This window comes from Nicotiana sylvestris, chromosome 8 (genome assembly GCF_000393655.2).
Source record: "Nicotiana sylvestris chromosome 8, ASM39365v2, whole genome shotgun sequence".
NCBI lineage: Eukaryota > Viridiplantae > Streptophyta > Magnoliopsida > Solanales > Solanaceae > Nicotiana > Nicotiana sylvestris.
In genome coordinates this window covers 692877-712866 of record NC_091064.1, presented here as the reverse complement: position 1 = coordinate 712866, position 19990 = coordinate 692877, and the positions used below count along the sequence as shown (strand labels likewise).

The 19990-nt window shown below is 38.5% G+C and overlaps 2 protein-coding genes and 1 long non-coding RNA gene across 5 annotated transcripts; 2 read left to right on the top strand and 1 right to left on the bottom strand.

Moving 5' to 3' along the window:
- The first annotated feature begins 680 nt into the window (after positions 1 to 680).
- On the top strand, positions 681 to 5284 carry LOC104232745 (protein trichome birefringence-like 39). The gene is made up of 5 exons (XM_070155559.1): positions 681 to 1042; positions 1874 to 2045; positions 3507 to 3682; positions 3783 to 3941; positions 4659 to 5284. The coding sequence occupies exons 1-5, from the start codon at positions 759 to 761 to the stop codon at positions 4948 to 4950; spliced, it is 1083 nt and encodes a 360-aa protein (XP_070011660.1). The 5' UTR covers positions 681 to 758; the 3' UTR covers positions 4951 to 5284.
- A 2633-nt stretch (positions 5285 to 7917) lies between these two features.
- On the bottom strand, positions 7918 to 11742 carry LOC138876502 (uncharacterized). Of its 2 annotated transcripts, none has more exons than XR_011401810.1 (2): positions 11399 to 11742; positions 7918 to 8062 (listed from the first exon to the last, which is right to left on the bottom strand). It is a non-coding gene; the product is annotated as an uncharacterized lncRNA (long non-coding RNA). The 2 variants fall into 2 exon arrangements; XR_011401811.1 differs by lacking the exon at positions 11399 to 11742 and adding an exon at positions 8637 to 8724.
- Positions 8370 to 11929, top strand: LOC104232744 (embryonic protein DC-8-like). Of its 2 annotated transcripts, none has more exons than XM_009786009.2 (3): positions 8370 to 9249; positions 9846 to 11062; positions 11527 to 11929. In XM_009786009.2, the coding sequence occupies exons 1-3, from the start codon at positions 8826 to 8828 to the stop codon at positions 11743 to 11745; spliced, it is 1860 nt and encodes a 619-aa protein (XP_009784311.1). In that variant the 5' UTR covers positions 8370 to 8825; the 3' UTR covers positions 11746 to 11929. The 2 variants fall into 2 exon arrangements, with proteins under 2 accessions (XP_009784311.1, XP_009784310.1); XM_009786008.2 differs by having other exon boundaries at positions 8371 to 9249; positions 11524 to 11929.
- Positions 11930 to 19990: the final 8061 nt, after the last annotated feature.

Genomic DNA, 19990 nt, shown 5'->3' with positions numbered 1-19990 from the left:
TTGTGATCTTAAATTAACAATATGTAATATATCATAATATTTTTTGAATTGTGTAATCTTACATGTACCGTATAATGTTTGAGTTAAAAAGTTAATAATACTAAATATAATTTGTTTTCTTTAAACAGACTAAAAAGAAAAATAAGATATATAAATTGAAAGTAAGGGATATTTCTTTCTCTTTTTCCGAGAAACATTCTATATATTAAAAAGTTTTGGGATCAACTATCCTTTAAACAGTGGCGGATCTAGAGGTTACATGCAGGTACTTGGGAACTCAGTAGCTTTTACTCAGACCTTTTATTTATATATATATATATATATATATATATATATATATATATATATATATATATATATATATATATGTATATTAAATTTTTTATTGAATATTCATAAATATTTGACTGTGAATCCAGTTATTAACTTGAAATCGCTATAGAAACCCATAAACTTTAAATCTTAGATCTGTCTCAGCCTCCAAAAACAAATATGAGATAGGGACGTTCTCTTTAAAAAAAAAAGTGCTTAATTTCCTCCGTTGGTAAACTAAAAAAATAATCATGTATAGTTCCTAATTTTCAAATAAAATAACTCCATGTTGCCCCCATATCTTATAGAAAATCAAATTCTTAAAAAGTTCTCTTTATTCTCTTCTGACTACATATATAGCACATTGTCTCCCTATTCTTCCCACCTCAAACTCTACTCTGTTTACACATTATATACACATTACATCCTTTTAATTGAGTTTCAATATGGGATTTTTGTTACTTTCTCTATTTTTGCTGTTTTCATTAGAAACAGATGCAAAGCAAGAGGAGCATTATTATCTGAATGCCACAAACTCCACTGATGCCAAGAAACTAAGCAGTGGTTGCAATATTTTCAAAGGCAAATGGGTTTTTGATTCTTCATATCCTCTCTATGATTTTTCAAGTTGTCCTTTCATTGACAGTGAATTCAACTGCCAAAAGTATAATAGACCTGATAAATCCTACCTCAAATATAGATGGCAACCTTTCTCCTGCAACCTGCCAAGGTAGAGAACCACTTTCTTCTTTCCTTTTCTAGCTCTTTCACTTTCTTTCTTTTTTGGCCTTGATTTAAGGTATATACATTTACAATGTAAAGATTTTTTTTTACCCATTATAGTTTAATGGTTGGTTATCATTTTAACATGTGAATCTCAAAAATAGCCAGATTTACAAATGGTAATTGAAAAATAGTCATAGTTTCAAAAATAATCGAAATTTAGTCATTTTCCATGTAAAGATAAATTTGAACGAAAACACTGTTCAAAATCTGGAAAATATTCCAGCATAATATACTGGAGTTCCAACATAATATGCTGGAAGTTCATACACACGTGCTTCAATCTCTAGTATATTATGCTGGAACTTTCCGTGTGTTGGAGTTCCAGCATAATATGCTGGAAGTTCATACACATGTACACCAATCTCTAGTATATTATGCTGGAACTTTCCGTGTTGCAGCAAAATAGTGGCTATTTTTCAATGATTTTGCAAACGTTGGCTATTCTTCAATTACCAGTCCGAAAACTGGTTAGCCCGTGCTATTTTCACCATTTTAACAAGTATTAATTACTAATGTTTGTCATAGAGATTTATTTATAATTGTCTTACAACATTATTGTATAAAATTAAATTCATTATTTACAATTTAAGCCAAAAATACTAGCGATATAAAGATTCTTTCCACTATCAGTGAATTCTTATCAGATGATAGGTGATTAATTATCATTTATCATGTTATCAATTCATGTATATCATAGAAATTTATTTGTATTTGGGTAAATATCTTATATATCGTTCGTGCATATAATTTAAATTCTTTATTAAAAATGTTGTAGGTTCAATGGTTTGGTTTTCTTGGAGAAATACAGAGGGAAGAATATCATGTTTGTGGGTGATTCCCTGAGTTTGAATATGTGGGAATCGTTGGCTTGCATGATTCACTCATCAGTGCCAAATGTTAAGACTGCAGTCATAAAGAAAAATGGAATTTCTGAAATTGCATTCTTGGTAAGTGAATTGAATTGAATTCTGCACATGCTACTTGTTTCTATTTCTTGTCTTTCTAGTTCAATCCTTGGTAATTTCCACTTCAACTACTTGGTTATTTTTGGCCAAAAATGTTATTGAGGACAATGATGGGTTCGAGTCGTGAAAGCATCCACTAATGCTTCTATTAGGGTAGACTGTATATATCACACCTCTTAGAGTGAAACTTTTTCCCAGACTCGGCGTGATTACAGAATATTTTGTACGCCGGATTGTCTTTTAGGAATGTAAACTTCAAATCAACAGTTGGATTTTCCCTTTAGAAAACAATCGTTATACCTGAATGCCATCGTAATGTTGACTTTATGTTTAATTATAATACAATTTAAGGGGCTTACAAAAAGTAAAATATTAATTGAGAATGAATTTCCATTTGTATGCTTTCAAGAATTTGAGGTTGTGGTAGGTTACAATTCATTATTTTTTTAAACTGGGGCCAACTTATGTTGAAGTTTCACTTTATTTGCTGTTGGGCATAATCGAGAGATAGGGCAGCTACTCATTTATTTTAATTGATTCCTACATAAGTTTGTTGAATATCAGTTGCCTTAACGTAAGTTTGTTGCTAAGTATTTATGACACTTGAAGCTTTATGTTACAATATAAATTTCCACCATTTTCCTTTTTGTTGATTTTTATTAGGATACTACATGGACTGATTGAGCTGAATTCGAATGGGTTAAAATGAATTCGCTCCTTATTTTTTACGAGCGAAATTTGTTAAAAGCCCGTTTTTATGGTATCCACACATACCCCACATATTCTGTTACTGTAATTTGTAATGATTGAACATATCTGGAAGTAGCCTGAAAAGGAAGAGCAACCATTATTGGAAGCAACTTGATAGTCAAATCAAGCATGTCTTAAATACACTACTCCCTCCGTTTTAATTTAAGTGAATTAGTTCCTTTTTAGTCCGTGCCAAGAAAGACTTCTTTCCTTGTTTGGAAATAATTTACCTTTATGCAATAATTGATAGTCACACAAAATATATGTACCTCATTTTAAATCACAAGTTCAAAAGTCTTCTTTCTTTTCTTAATTAAAAGTCGTACTCAGTCAAATGGTTTCAAATACATTGAAACGGAGGGAGTATTATATTATTTTGTTTATACTGCTAATATATTTTATCATGTTGTACTAAGTAAATGCCTTATTAGCTCAATAAATGTGGTGGTATGAATGAGATCCCTCCACATAAACTAGAAACTTTTTATTCGAGCCCTGTGAATGGAGAAACTTTTTGTCGGAAACGCTTTTCCGTTTCATAAGTTTTGTCTGAAACGAATCTGAATTAGTTGTGCCAATGTGATACCGAATAACTATAACATAGTCCGAAACTTTAAGCATGTCAAACAGGGGTGCATCAATATGATGAGAAACTTATTAACTTCGTCTTGCCATGATATGAATATAACACAGGATTATGGAGTTAGATTGCTAATGTATCGTACTCCTTATTTGGTGGACATGGTGAAAGAAAACATTGGAACAGTGCTGAAGTTGGATTCCATTACTGATGGCAATGCTTGGAAAGGAATGGATGTATTAATATTCAACTCTTGGCATTGGTGGACTCATACCGGCAATTCCCAGCCGTAAACTCTCTCTACTTGCCACTAAACTCATAGCCCGTTTTGATTACTAAATTCGCAACTTAACATTTATACGTATTGAATATTTGAATATATGTTGCAGGTGGGATTATATACAAGAAGGGAATAAAGTTGTCAAAGATATGAACCGTATGGTTGCTTTCTACAAAGGAATGACAACATGGGCTAGATGGGTCAACAAAAATATTGATCCAACTAAAACTAGAGTCTTCTTCCAGGGAATTTCCCCCGTTCACTATCAGTAAGCAATTAATTGCCTCCCTGTTCATTATTAGAATTTATATTCTATACATTGACAACGTCAATTTTCTTTATATTATTAGGTTAAGTTCAATAACTTGTAACGTTACGTACACGTCAAGCCTTATAACTTGCTATAACCGATTAAATCACACTAGGTGTAAAAGTACTTTCATTGCCAAGGTTAACACTCTTAGCAAATGTCACCAACGAGATAGTCTAGTATTTAAAAGATCACAATATAGTCATATATAGTACACGAGTTCAAATCTCACTGACTTCATATTGCACGTGCAAACAAATTCCAAATTTGAAGTAGATAAGAAGAAAAGGTTATACAATCAAACCTTTCTATAACAATCTTATTTATTGCGAATATTTTTGAATGTTATAGCAAAGTACTGTTATAGAGAACATATATTATAACATAACATAAATTTTAGTTCCGGAAAAGCTTGGTTTTTATATAGGGATACTGTTATAGAGAGGTCTAACTGTATATATGAGGTACATATACTCTTAATCGTTAGCAATGTAAGAATTTTTTTCAAAAGCCAATGAAGTTTGAGCTAAAACGAACAGTACTATCACACTTTTTTTTTTTAAAAGTGTTTTGGGGTGACTTAGCCCAACAACCTCATCATCTTCACTTTTTTTCTTTCTCAATTATATATTATTTGTAAATTTGTACAAGATGCTTATGTGATCAAAATTTCAGGGGCAAGCATTGGAACGAACCATCAAAATCATGCAAAGAAGAAACACAACCATTCTTTGGTACAAAGTATCCAGCAGGGACACCTCAAGAAGCCATTGTGGTCAACAAAGTAATGAGCAGAATTAAAAAATCAAAAGCTTATTTATTGGACATTACAACTCTCTCACAATATAGAAAAGATGCACATCCAGGATTTTATAGTGATATGCATGGATCAGACTGTAGTCATTGGTGTCTTCCTGGATTGCCTGATACTTGGAACCTTCTTCTTTATACGGCTCTCATAGGTTGAACAAGTTTCAGCGACAGAACTGTTTTGAAAGATCATTCATAATATGTCGTGACGGTAAAATCGTCACAAAAAGTCTTATTTCTTGTTGTGCATAACCATTATTCTCTAGCTACCATGATACATTTTTCCATTTTAGGAGATGTGTTATTTATGTTGACTATTAGGAATTTGATTAATTCTATTTGTCACAAAATAAGAAGGTTGATGTTTGAATTGTAAAGTGGGCATAAGATTTTAAGGCATGAAAGGATGCCTTGGTCGAGGTGAGGGAATATTGTTCTACCTAATGCTTATTTAAAGGAAAAGATTATGAAGTTGTTTTTCATCATTTTCACATTGCTTTTCTTGTTTGCCTAAACTAGTCCAATAGCCTTTTGGTTTGAGTGAGCAAAATCTCTTGGATTCTGAGAGTGACCCTATTGTAGCAATTTGTATGTCAACTTTTATGCATATTGAAGTCATCATTCACTGGTCAAGGGAAAATTCAAAATATAGAGGTAAAAGGAAAAGATAAAGTCTTGCTTACCTAATACTCTATCCGTCCCAATTTATATGATTATTTATAGATTTTGAGAATCAAATAAGTTAATATTGATCGTGAATTCGAATGTAGAATCTTTAAGTTTTTGAAATAAAATTTATATTTTCGGAAACTGCATAAAAATGACTATAAGTCACAATAATTAATAATTTAAAATATTAAAAAAATATAAAAAAATATACGATAAAAAAACTCGTTTGACTCTAGAAATTCGAACTACTACATAAATTATGATGAAGTGAATATCTTTCAAAGTAATCCAAACTTTAAAGATAAAATTTTGCATCCAAAGGCATCAGGCATGAATAAATTTTCCAATGTTATATGTTTGTTTATAAGATGGTAAGTAGAGGGCCGGATACACGTTCGATTGATTTCCGTAGTTTTTTCTCAAATATATATTTGTACTAGTAAATTTTTCCTAGCTTCGCGCGATATGAACTTTTTTTATTATATTATGAATATCTTTCTCTAATATTTGATAATTAAAAAAACCAAAAAGTAAGTGTATACTATTAGTCTATTGAAATATTTTTTCAAAAACCGGTTGAGGCCTTTAGTTAGTTTTCAATTTACTATTGACATTTTGTTTGAAAAGAAAAAATTGCAAAAACATTGTTACCTTTAATTTTTATGTTTTTACATCATGTTTGTAGTCCCGCCTTTATTTTTTTACAGATATTTGAATGCATATTTATCTCTCGCACAATTAACTCCTTATTTTTATCCTTAAATAAGTGTAAGTGTATATATATTTACATGCATAATATTAATTACTTGAAACAAGTGTGTATAATCTTTATTTCTTTTCTTAAAAAGTGAAATTTTAATGCTAAACAATTCAAAAGTGTTATGCATGGTGTTCAAACCAACCTGAATCAAACTGACATTAAGAAATTGATATACATTTAGTTTGATTTGATTCAGTTTGATATTGAGGAGATAAGAAAAATCAACCGTTATATGAATATATTTATTTTTTAAATAATGTTTAATCTTTATACAAGGATTTTCTTTAAAAAAATATGTCTAGACATGTTTGTGATTTTCTCAGCCTTTACAGTCATTCAATTCAATTAATTTTCTTTAAATAATACTTCAATATTCTAACGTGCACGATACCTTTTCATCAAACGTTGTTGACTGCTTCACTTGTAAATATAGAAAAATAAAAAATAATAATTTGAAGTCAGCACCTAATTATAATTTAGAGTCACCACCTAGCAACAAAAACAACCGGTTCAAGAGTAGTGGTATAAGGTCAAATGGTGAAGAATCTATGTGAACAATATAAGTGTCCCCGTTAAATTCTGTAAGTCTATTTATATCTACCACATTTATAGCTGACTCCATTCCTGATATAGAATGTCTACTAACGTTAAGTCCAACAAATAAGAAATTATCAAAATAAGATAATCGTTTGCCGTGACATGTTTTGGATATCTATTTGCAAAATTTAACATTCACAAATACAACAAAATAAAGTAGAATAAAATAGAAGTACATATTAGAATCAGAAAAGATCATAAAAATAAAAGAAGTTTAACTTTTATACATCGACAATCTAAAGTAATTGAATACTATCAAAGCTCCTAGCAAATAACCACGGATAACCGATCAAAAAATAAAGATTAATAAAGATCGTTATATACATAAAAAAAAATAGTTAAAAAAGAACTAATAACTGCATTGCAATAAATAAATTAGTTTATTTTCTAATGATCCCATCGATATGTCATCAATATTAAAAATAAAACTCCTCCGCATACTAAATCAATTGAAGAAAAAGAGATAGCACTATTATGAATAATATCTATGTAAAATACACGGTCTATTTAAAATAGAGGGAAACAACATATTTTTTTTCTTTTCACCTTGACTAACGACTATTCTAGACAAAATTGTACGTCAATATTGAATTAACATATTTGATATTTACGAATTCAATCTAATCATAATCAATAAAATAATTACATAGTCTAAGTCGTAGGAATCTAAAATAAAAATTTGGAAGCCTATTACAAATTGTACATCCTATAAGCTTGTTTTAAGTATTTTTTTTTAACACGTATGATATTGCAAATGCATTATTAGACAAAATAACTACGCTTTTTCTTTGTTGCTCAACAAATTAAGAGATTCTTTTGTTTCCTTCCTTTTTTTTAAGGAAGTATTTGTGAAAAAAAAATCATATACTAGAGATACAGTTACTTCACGGGGTTGCCGTCTGTTCTAAGGATATTTAATCTTATTAAGGAACAGTCATACATTTGGCTGAAAGTACACTTGGATGTAGTATAAAGAAGATAAGTTTCATCTTCAACCCAAGTTCCTTCAAAGAATTTGCAGCTCTGTTGTGGATAAAATGGATGATGCATTTGCATTTGCTTTTTTATGGTGAAAAAGAAGAACAAAAAAACTTAATGTTAATCATGACTACTACTCTTAATATTCTTAAAGAAATTTCAGCCACCTTGCAAGCAAATGTTTTTTTATCTTGTGTAACCTTAATCTTTACAGAAAAAAATAGGAACATAATTGTCTCTTTTGCAACGTCTGTCCTTTGATGTCCTGCAATTAAGTTGGCAATAAAGATGATAAGTTTGTGTAACTATTTTTATGATTACTGAGATGTAATGAGATGCAATAATATGATAGTAATTAAAATGATCAATTTTCAGTGGGTGGAATGAAGGAAAGAGGCAAAAAAAAAAAAAAAAATAGAAAAAAAGATAAATAGTAATCCTCATCTTTGAGAGGTGTCACATCAGATCTATTAGTCCCGAATATATATATATATATATATATATATATATATATATATATATATTAAGAACCAAAAAAATACATTTACATATTTAAATTTAAAATTTAATTATTAACATTTAACACTTATCATTCTGAAAACGGACCGTTAGAATTTGAAATTCTAACTCCTGCCCTCAATAAGTAGTTGACGCACCACCCTAAATTTGAAAACATAGTATTGGATCGCCTGAATATTTTACATCAGAAAATCATGTTGATGAATAAAGCTCCCATTGGACCAACGTAATAATACAAAGAAGATAAAAGTTAAACATAGGCAAAGTCACAGAGCGACACGTTTACAAGGTAATTGCTGACATAATTCCCAACATCTTACCACGTTGCAATATTGCATGACATAGAGCTCAACACTCACCACTATTGCACCACTTGTCATTAGCCTAGAGACTTTGTCTTTCTCTTTTTATAGTCCCTCCTCTGTGTCACTCTCTCCTCGCTCTCATTTTCACGCATCTTTCACACAAACAAAAACCAGTTGATTGAATTTGTTACTTTTGTTTAACCAATGGCTTCACAACAAGAAAGAAGAGAGAACATAACTGATGAACAACATAACATCCACTTAGAGAAAACCATAGACCCCAAAAGGGGTGCGGTGAAAGTTCAAGTTGGAACTGATTTTCATCTTGCAGGTGGTGGCATTATTCATGTCACAGATGCTGCTACTGCTTCTGAAAACAAAGGCCAAGTCCAAAGGGAGAATCAATCTTCTTTTGGTCATAATCAGAAGCAGCAACATGGGTTTGAAGAGAGACCAGGAGGTGTCAAGTTTGAAGTAAATAGCCAGAAGCAGAAGGGTTCTCTAGATTCAAAGCACAAAAGCCAAATGGAGAACTCTTCAGAAGAGCGCTATGACAAAGCAAAGGAGTTGGGTGGATCGGCATTGCATAATGTCAAAGAATCGGCAAGTCATGGACTTGGTTCTACAGGTCAGAAAGCGAGTTCAAGATTTAAATTTAATACTCTGTTTCAATTGATATGAATCTATTTACTTTTTCTTCCCTTCCAAAAGTAATGATCCCTTTCTAAATTTGAAAATAATTTAGTTTAAACTTCTAATTTTATATTCAATGAGAATTTTATAACCATAGTGGACCTTTTTGACTTGTTCGGAGGGAGCAGTAGATTCAAGATTCTAACTTCTTTGAAAGTGTGAGTTCAAAACTAATTAGTATAGTACTCCCGCCGTCTCAATTGGCGACCCAATCGATATCGATATAGTGTTTGACTAGGGACTGAAATAAGCATAGTTATTTGCGTATCTTAGATCATCTCATAGAGTAAATTGAGTATATTAAAGTTACATTGTTATTACATGTAGAAAGGTACATTTGGCATATTGATGTTAAGTTGTTAATTACTAAATATAAAAGAGTGTCACGATTTTGGCACGGAATAAATTGGGTTGGGACAGTAGGAGTAGTATTTTTTCAGGATCTTTCACATATATACCTATGACCTATGTTACGGAATATTATGAGTTTAATTGAACCTACCCATAACAGTACTCTTGTCTTTGTTGCAGGTGCACAAGGCATAGACAATGTTACACATGGAGTTCAAAGTGGATATCACTATGTTGCTAAGAATGCTAAAGACACAGCACTTCAAAAAGGCCAGCAAACTTATGCTGCAACTAAAGATAACCTTTCAACTGCAGGACAAAATGTAGCTCAGTCTGCACAACAAGCTAAAGACTATACCTTGCAAAAGGCAGGAGAGGCTAAAGACACAGCTCTTCAGAAGGGTCAACAAGCTTGCTATACAACTAAAGATACCCTTTCAAGCGTAGGACAAAATGCAGTTCAATCAGCACAGCAGGCAAAAGATTATGCACTGCAAAAGGCAGGGGAGACTAAAGACACAGTCCGCGACAAGGGTCAGCAAGCTTATTCTACAACTAGAGACACCCTTTCAAATGCAGGAACAAATGCAGCTCAATCAGCACTACATGCAAAAGATTATACACTGCAAAATGCAGGAGAGGCTAAAGATTATGCTAAAGACACGGTTCTTGACAAAGGTCGGAAAGCTTACTCCACAACTAGAGACACCCTTTCAAGTGCTGGACAAAATGCAGCTCAATCAGCACAGCAGGCTAAAGATTACACCCTAAAAAACGCAGAGGAGGCCAAAGACAATGCAGCAGGACTGAGCAAGAATGCAGCAAGCTATATTGGGAAGAGAGCTACAGAAGCAAAAGATGTAACCTTAGAGACAGGCAAAGGAGCAGTAGGATATGCAGGGCAAGCAGCAAGTTATGTTGGGCGGAAGGCTGTAGATGCTAAAGATGCCACCTTAGAAACAGGCAAAGGAGCAGTAGGATATGCAGGGAAAACAGCAAGTTATGTTGGACAGAAAGCTGTTGATGCTAAAGATGTTACCTTAGAAACAGGGAAAGGAGCAGTAGGATATGCAGGGGAAGTAGCTGAAACTGTGAAGGAAAAAGCTGCAGTAGCTGGTTGGGGAGCAGCACATTATACAGCTGAGAAAGCAGCAGAGGCAACTAAAGCTGTGGTTGGTGTTGCTTCTAATGTTGCAGGGTATACCGGAGAGAAGGCGGTCGCCGCAAAGGATGCAGTTGCAGGTACTGGAATGAGTGCTGTGGAATATGTTGAGAACAAGTTGGCTAATGCAAAGGATTATGTTGTTTCAACTGAAGAAAGTGCAGCAGAGTATGCAGCTAGGAGGAAAGCTGAAGCTGAAAAGGAATTGGAAGCCAAGAGATCATATGATTACAAGGTAAACTTGGTAGTTGAGTTTTTCTATGTTTTTACTTACTAATGGTGGCATTGATTTCAGTTAAACTTAGGTTAAACGAGCATCCCACACCCAAAAGGTGCCCCGCATAGGTTTTCCCCTAAAACCCCAGTAACTAAACAATGTAGAAAAAGCACAAGCACCTATTTCTGTACCGGTTACGGAAGAGCGAAGAAAAAGGGATGTTTTGTTAATAGGAACAAAAAAGGAGATGTTTTGTTAATAGGAACCAAAAAGTGTCTATAGCCGTAACGATATAAACAAGAATACTCATCCGAGCCGCAGGAACATGCACATACAGAATAAGGGAATTTTCACCTTATTGAAGATCTAGTGGTGCTACCAAAAGACTTAAATTAATAGCCATGCGCTGTTAAGAACAACCGAGATCCAACCATGTTATGACTAACTATCATTGTATTGTATAATTTGAACATGTGCAGCAGGGAGAAAGTGGAGGTGGGCTTTATATCAGCGAGGAAAAACAAGAAACAAAATGGGAGGAATCAGGAGGAGAGCAGAAGCATAAAGGAGGGTTATTACAAGCCATAGGGGAAACTATAGTGGAGATAGGGAAGACAGCAACAGATCTTATAGCTGGACGTGGCCAATCTCAAACTGATAGCAAGGGAGATGAAAGTCAGTCTTCACATAGAAACAGCTGATTTTTGGCATTTTGAGCATCTAATTTTGGTCAGAATTTCAACTGTTTTTTTCTGTTGCTGTTTTTCAAGCGTCAGTATAAGGGGTTTTATATTATTATTAGGATTGTAACGATTAGGCTCCTTTATCTTTGATAGTAAAGGTACCTAAAACTTGTTTTGCTAATTGCTCAACTGTTTCTTTCAAGTGATGTTTAGCTGGACATGTTTGTTCTTCATGATTTTATTTTACCTTTTATGTAACCGGAAAAGAAAATATAACAATAAATCAGTAGCGATGGCAATGGGGCGGGGGTTTTGGTTGATGCGGGGCGGGTTTTGGTTGATGCGGGGCGAGGCGGGTTTACTCTTATGTGGGTGTGGGGCAGGGCAAGTTTAATGTATGTGGGTGCGGAGCGGGGCGAGTTTTGGTTGATGCGGGGCGAGGCGGGTTTACTCTTATGTGGGTGTGGGGCGGGTTCAATGAGGGGCAATTTTGAATTTTAATGAGGGGCAATTTTGAATTTTATCGTATGTGGATGTGGAGCGGGCAATCATTTCAACTACAATTTCACATTCTTCTTCACTAGCAAGAGTACTATTTTGACTTATAATTAATCAATTTGCTTAAGTCTCGCCAAAATGATATTACATAAGTCTTTTTGTTTATGTGATTCTATTAAACTCTTCATTTTATAAAATAATAAAATGTCAAACTAATTTTTTTTAGAAAAAAAATTAACAATAAAGAAAAAAAGATTAAGTGGGGTGGGGCGGGCGGGTTCAAGTTTGTGAGTTTTATCAAACCCGTCCCGCAGCTGCCGGTCCCATTGTCATCCCTAAATAAATGTGTGGAAACACACGTGATTGTAACAAAGTGCATTTATAACAAAGTGCAGAAGAGGATCGTGTGAATGCCTAGAAAACACACGTAGTTGTAAAATTACATAATGGAAATACACAGCACCCCACTATGCTCCACACAATGGCCACTATATAGTGGAAAACAAAGACAAATAGCTCGAAAACTATTAATATGCCAACTGGATGACTCAAAGGCAAAAAAAAAAAAAAAAAAAAGCAATTCGGTGCGCGTATCTCGCATTTGTGTAAGATTTGAGAAAGGGCCGCATCCTAGAAGTGTGATATAGATAGCCTACTTTAATATAAATATTAGTAGTTGCTTCACAGTTTGAACTCATGACTTATAGGTCACACGAAAATAACTTTATCACTGCTCTTCTAAGGTTTTTTTCGTTACTGATGACTCGAAGCAAATGCAAAATTCAAGAAAAAGAAAAGTAACGGTACAAATAAAACAGTGTGAATCACCTTCCAAAAAAGAATAAGTAGACAAGACTACTTAGTTCTTAGGAGGGGGGTGGAGTGAAAACTGGAATGAATGGAATAGAAGTAGTAGGGACTTTAGGGTATGAGGGAAGTGGTGGCATTGTGAGAGACAAGACTATGGTTCCTTAGGCCGTATTCGACGTCCTAGAAAATTTTTAGGCGATCCGGGTCCGGGGTCCCGGGCCCACAGCGGAAGGCGAGGGCCATAGCACACGAAAATTTGGGACTCGCGCGGAATTCTAGTTTTACAGCCGTAAAATGCCAAAAAACATAATTTGATCATGGCGGGGCGGTTAATACATTTCTATAGGCCATATTCGACGTCCTAGAAAAATTTTAGGCGATTCGGGTCCAGGATCCCGGGCCCACGGCGGAAGGCGTGGGCTATAGCACACGGAAATTTGGGACTCGCGCGTATTTCCAGTTTTATGGCCGTAAAATGCCAAAAAACATAATTTGATCATGGTGGGGCGGTTAATATGTTTCTATAGGCCGTATTCGACGTCCTGGAAAATTTTTAGGCGATTCGGGTCCGGGGTCCCGGGCCCACGGCGGAAGGCGTGGGCTATAGCACACGAAAATTTGAGACTCGCGCGTATTTCTAGTTTTATGGCCGTAAAATGCCAAAAAACATAATTTGATCATGGTGGGGCGGTTAATATATTTCTATAGGCCGTATTTGACGTTCTAGAAAAATTTTAGGCGATTCGGGTCCGGTGTCCCGGGCCCACGGCGGAAGGCGTGGGCTATAGCACACGAAAATTTGGGACTCGCGCGGAATTCCAATTTTATGGCCGTAAAATGCCAAAAAACATAATTTGATCAAGGAGGGGCGGTGAATATGATTCCTTAGACCGTATTCGATGTCCCGGAAAAAATTTCGATTCGGGTCCGGTGTCCCGGGCCCACGGCGGAAGGCGTGGGCTATAGCACACAAAAATTTGGGACTCGGGCAGAATTCCAGTTTTATGGCCGTAAAATGCCAAAAAATGTAATTTGGTCATGGCGGGGCGGTGAGTATGGTTCCTTAGGCCATATTTGACATCCCGGAAAAATTTTAGGCGATCCGGATCCGGGGTCCAGGGCCCACGGCGGAAGGCGTGGGCTATAGCACACGAAAATTTGGGACTCGCGCGAATTTCCAGTTTTATGGCCGTAAAATGCCAAAAAACATAATTTGATCATGGAGGGGCAGTTAATACATTTCTATAGGCCGTATTCGACGTCCTAGAAAAATTTTAGGCGATTATGGTCCGGGATCCCGGACCCACGGCGGAAGGCGTGGGCTATAGCACATGAAAAATTGGGACGCGCGTATTTCCAGTTTTATGGCCGTAAAATGCCAAAAAACATAATTTGATCATGGCGGGGCGGTTAATATGTTTCTATAGGCCGTATTCGACGTCCTGAAAATTTTTTAGGCAATTCGGATCCAGGGTCCTGTTCCCACGGCGGAAGGCGTGGGCTATAGAACACGAAAATTTGGGACTCGCGAAGAATTCTAGTTTTATGGCCGTAAAATGCCGAAAAATATAATTTGGTCATGGAGGAGCGGTGACTATGGTTCCTTAGGCCGTATTCGATGTCCCGGAAAAATTTTAGGCGATCCGGGTCCGGGGTCCCGGGCCCACGGCGGAAGGCGTGGGCTATAGCACACGAAAATTTGGGACTCGCGCGGAATTCCAATTTTATGGCCGTAAAATGCCAAAAAACATAATTTGATCATGGAGGGGCAGTGAATATGATTCCTTAGGCCGTATTCGATGTCCCGGAAAAATTTTAGGTGATTCGGGTCCGGTGTCCCGGGCCCACGGCGGAAGGCGTGGGCTATAGCACACGAAAATTTGGGACTCGCGTAGAATTCCAATTTTATGGCCGTAAAATGTCAAAAAACATAATTTGGTCATGGCAGAGCGGTGAGTATGGTTCTTTAGGCCATATTTGACATCCCGGAAAAATTTTAGGAGGTCCGGGTCCGGGGTCCCGGACCCACGGCGAAAGGCGTGGGCTATAGCACACGAAAATTTGGGACTCGCGCGAATTTCAAGTTTTATGGCCGTAAAATGCCAAAAAACATAATGTGATCATGGCGGGGCAGTTAATACATTTCTATAGGCCGTATTCGACGTCCTAGAAAAATATTAGGCGATTCGGGTCCGGGATCCCGGGCCCACGGCGGAAGGCGTGGGCTATAGCAAACGAAAATTTGGGACTCGCGCGTATTTCCAGTTTTTTGGCCGTAAAATGCCAAAAAACATAATTTGATCATGGAGGGGCGGTGAATATGATTCCTTAGGCCGTATTCGATGTCCCGGAAAAATTTTAGGCGATCCGGGTCCAGGGTCCCGAGCCCACGGCGGAAGGCGTGGGCTATAGAACACGAAAATTTGGGACTTGCGCGTATTTCCAGTTTTATGGCCGTAAAATACCAAAAAACATAATTTGATTATGGCGGGGCGGTTAATATGTTTCTATAGGCCGTATTCGACGTCCTGGAAAAATTTTAGGCGATTCGGGTCCGGGGTCCCGGGCCCACGGCGGAAGGCGTGGGCTATAGCACACGAAAATTTGGGACTCGCGCGGAATTCCAATTTTATGGCCGTAAAATGCCAAAAAACATAATTTGATCATGGAGGGGCGGTGAATATGATTCCTTAGACCGTATTCGATGTCCCGGAAAAATTTTAGGCGATTCGGGTCCGGTGTCCCGGGCCTACGGCGGAAGGCGTGGGCTATAGCACACAAAACTTTGGGACTCGCTCGGAATTCCAGTTTTATGGCCGTAAAATGCCAAAAAATGTAATTTGGTCATGGCGGGGCGGTGAGTATGGTTCCTTAGGCCATATTTGACATCCCGGAAAAAATTTAGGCGATCCGGATCCGGGTTCCAGGGCCCACGGCGGAAGGCGTGGGTTATAGCACACGAAAATTTGGGACTCGCGCGAATTTCCAGTTTTATGGCCGTAAAATGCCAAAAAACATAATTTGGTCATGGAGAAGCGGTGACTATGGTTCCTTAGGCCATATTCGACGTCCTAGAAAATTTTTAGGCGATCCGGGTCCGGGGTCCCGGGCCCACGGCGGAAGGCGAGGGCTATAGCACACGAAAATTTGGGACTCGCGCGGAATTCTAGTTTTACAGCCGTAAAATGCCAAAAAACATAATTTGATCATGGCGGGGCAGTTAATACATTTCTATAGGCAATATTCGACGTCCTAAAGAAATTTTAGGTGATTCGGGTCCGGGATCCCGGGCCCACGGCGGAAGGTGTGGGCTATAGCACACGAAAATTTGGGACTCGCGCATATTTCCAGTTTTATGGCCGTAAAATGCCAAAAAACATAATTTGATCATGGCGGGGAGATTAATATGTTTCTATAGGCCGTATTCGACGTCCTGGAAAATTTTTAGGTGATTCGGGTCCGGGGTCCCGGGCCCACGGCGGAAGGCGTGGGCTATAGCACACGAAAATTTGGGACTTGCGCGAATTTCCAGTTTTATGGCCGTAAAATGCCAAAAAACATAATTTGATCATGGAGGGGCGGTGAATATGATTCCTTAAACCGTATTCGATGTCCCGGAAAAATTTTAGGCGATTCGGGTCCGGTGTCCCGGGCCCACGGCGGAAGGCGTGGGCTATAGCACACAAACATTTGGGACTCGCGCGGAATTCCAATTTTATGGCCGTAAAATGCCAAAAAACATAATTTGGTCATGGCGGAGCGGTGACTATGGTTCCTTAGGCCGTATTCGATGTCCCGAAAAAATTTTAGGCGATCCGGGTCCGGGGTCCCGGGCCCACGGCGGAAGGCGTGGGCTATAGCACACGAAAATTTGGGACTCGCGCGGAATTCCATCTTTATGGCCGTAAAATGCCAAAAAACATAATTTGATCATGGAGGGGCGGTGAATATGTTTCCTTAGGCCGTATTCGATGTCCCAGAAAATTTTTAGGCGATTCGGGTCCGGTGTCCCGGGCCCACGGCGGAAGGCGTGGGCTATAGCACACGAAAATTTGGGACTCGCGCGGATTTCCAGTTTTATGGCCGTAAAATGCCAAAAAACATAATTTGGTCATGGAAGAGCGGTGACTATGGTTCCTTAGGCCGTATTCGACGTCCCGGAAAAATTTTAGGCGATCCGGGTCCGGGGTCCCGGGCCCACGGCGGAAGGCGTGGGCTATAGCACACGAAAATTTGGGACTCGCGCGGATTTCCAGTTTTATGGCCGTAAAATGCCAAAAAACATAATTTGGTCATGGAGGAGCGGTGACTATGGTTCCTTAGGCCGTATTCGACGTCCCGGAAAAATTTTAGGCGATCCGGGTCCGGGGTCCCGGGCCCACGGCGGAAGGCGTGGGCTATAGCACACGAAAATTTGGGACTCGCGCGAATTTCCAGTTTTATGGCCGTAAAATGCCAAAAAACATAATTTGGTCATGGAGGAGGAGTGACTATGGTTCCTTAGGCTGTATTCGATGTCCCGGAAAATTTTTAGGCGATCCAGGTCCGGGGTCCCGGGCCCACGGCGGAAGGCGTGGGCTATAGCACACGAAAATTTGGGACTCGCGCGGAATTCAAATTTTATGGCCGTAAAATGCCAAAAAACATAATTTGATCATGGAGGGGCGGTGAATATGATTCCTTAGACCGTATTCGATGTCCCAGTAAACATTTAGGCGATCCGAGTCCGGGGTCTCGAGCCCACGGCGGAAGGCGTGGGCTATAGCACACGAAAATTTGGGACTCGCGCGGATTTCCAGTTTTATTGCCATAAAATGCCAAAAAACATAATTTGATCATGGATGGGCGGTTAATATATTTCTATAGGCCGTATTCGACGTCCTAGAAATTTTTTAGGCGATTCGGGTTCGGGGTCCCGGGCCCACGGCGGAAGGCGTGGGCTATAGCACACGAAAATTTGGGACTCGCGCGAATTTCCAGTTTTATGGCCGTAAAATGCCAAAAAACATAATTTGGTCATGGCGGAGCGGTGAATATGGTTCCTTAGGCCGTATTTGATGTCCTAGAAAATTTTTAGGCGATCCGGGTCCGGGGTCTCGGGCCCACGGCGGAAGGCGTGGGCTATAGCACACGAAAAGTTGGGACTCGCGCGGAATTCTAGTTTTATGGCCGTAAAATGCCAAAAAACATAATTTGATCATGGAGGGGCGGTTAATATATTTCTATAGGCTGTATTCGACGTCCTAGAAAAATTTTAGGCGATTCGGGTCCGGGATCCCGGGCCCACGGCGGAAGGCGTGGGCTATAGCACACGAAAATTTGGGACTCGAGCGTATTTCCAGTTTTATGGCCGTAAAATGCCAAAAAACATAATTTGATCATGGAGGGTCAGTTAATATGTTTCTATAGGCCGTATTCGACGTCCTGGAAAAATTTTAGGCGATTCGGGTCTGGGGTCCCCGGCCCACGGCGGAATTCTTGTGTGCCTCAGAATTTTGTAGCAAAACAAGAATGGAGATTTGCGCTGGTGTTTTGTTCAAATGGTCGATGACTGAGTATTCATTGGCCTGTATCTTTCTCCAAAATTCATCTGGGCCTATCTCAATGAGGGGTGGCCAATTGGAGGCTTGCTTGCTTGACTCAGCTAGATGTTCAGGGGTATAGACTCTACCAGTTCTTGTCATACCCTGTGCTGCAACAGTCTCTTCGAACCTAACCTTGCCTTTTCTCCTTGCCTCGGCTGTATAGTCCCAGGGTACAGCCTTTGTATGGAATGGTGTCATGGTCGACATTGCCACCGAGATCGGCGTGGCCATCCTCACTCCGAATGGAGCATGTGCCTTGGGTGGCAAAACTGCAACCTCAAATGGTGCGTGTGCATTTGCCGAAGACATGAATTCGACCTCAATTGGTGCTGGTGTCTTTGCGGATGATGTTGCTTCAAATTCTAGTGGTACAGACAAGTTCACCTCAACGTCCTCAGATGGTTAAATCTGGACTGTGATCGGATGGAGAGTAACTATCGGCTTCTTTGGGTCATCGCCTTCTGCAATCAACCTGATTGATCCTTCGGGATCCCAGTCATCTTCTATTTCAATCATGTGGATACCCCCACCATTATGGTCTGGTAGAGGGTTGTTGAGGACATTTGGAGCGGGTTCCTTTGCCACAATAATCTTGTTATCAATCAAGGACTGGATCTTGTCTTTCAAAGAATGACATTCATCGATGGTGTGCCCTTTCATGCCGGAGTGGTATGCACAGGATTTGTTTGGGTTAACCCATTGAGAAGGATTCTCAAGGGTTGCAGCGGGGATGGGGTGACATAACCAGCGGCTTTGAGTCTCTCATACAACTGGTCAATGGGTTCGGCAATGGATGTATATTGTTTTGGAGGTCTGCGATCAAAAATAGGTCGAGGTCTAGGGAAGTTTTGGCATGTAGGAGGTGATTGGTAGTGGGATGGTTGAGAATTATAGGTTTGGTAGACATGTGCGGGTTGGGAATGTCTGGGTGAAGTAGGCCGATATGTAGGAGGTGGATGTGACTGATAAGTTAGTGGTGGAGCTTGGTGTGAGGGTGAAGGTGTTTGGTAATTTGGGGTTGGTTGATATATGAGTGGAGGTGTTGGGTAAGTTTGGTATTTGAGGGCAGATTTGGTCCTTTGTACAACCATCACGGCCCCTACGTCCCTTTTCTTGGACACACCACCAGATTGAAAGGCCTTATTTGTAGCTTGTAAGGCCTCGAAGTTCATAACCATACCACTCTTGATACCTTCTTCAATTCTCTCACCCAATTTGATAATGTGAGAGAATTTGTGGTTCTCAATCATCATCAACCATTCATAATACTACGGGTCCTGATCCCGGACAAAGAACTAGTTCATTTGTTCCTCTTCTAAGGCAGGTCTGACCTTAGCAGCTTCGAACCTCCAGCGAGTAGCATACTCGCG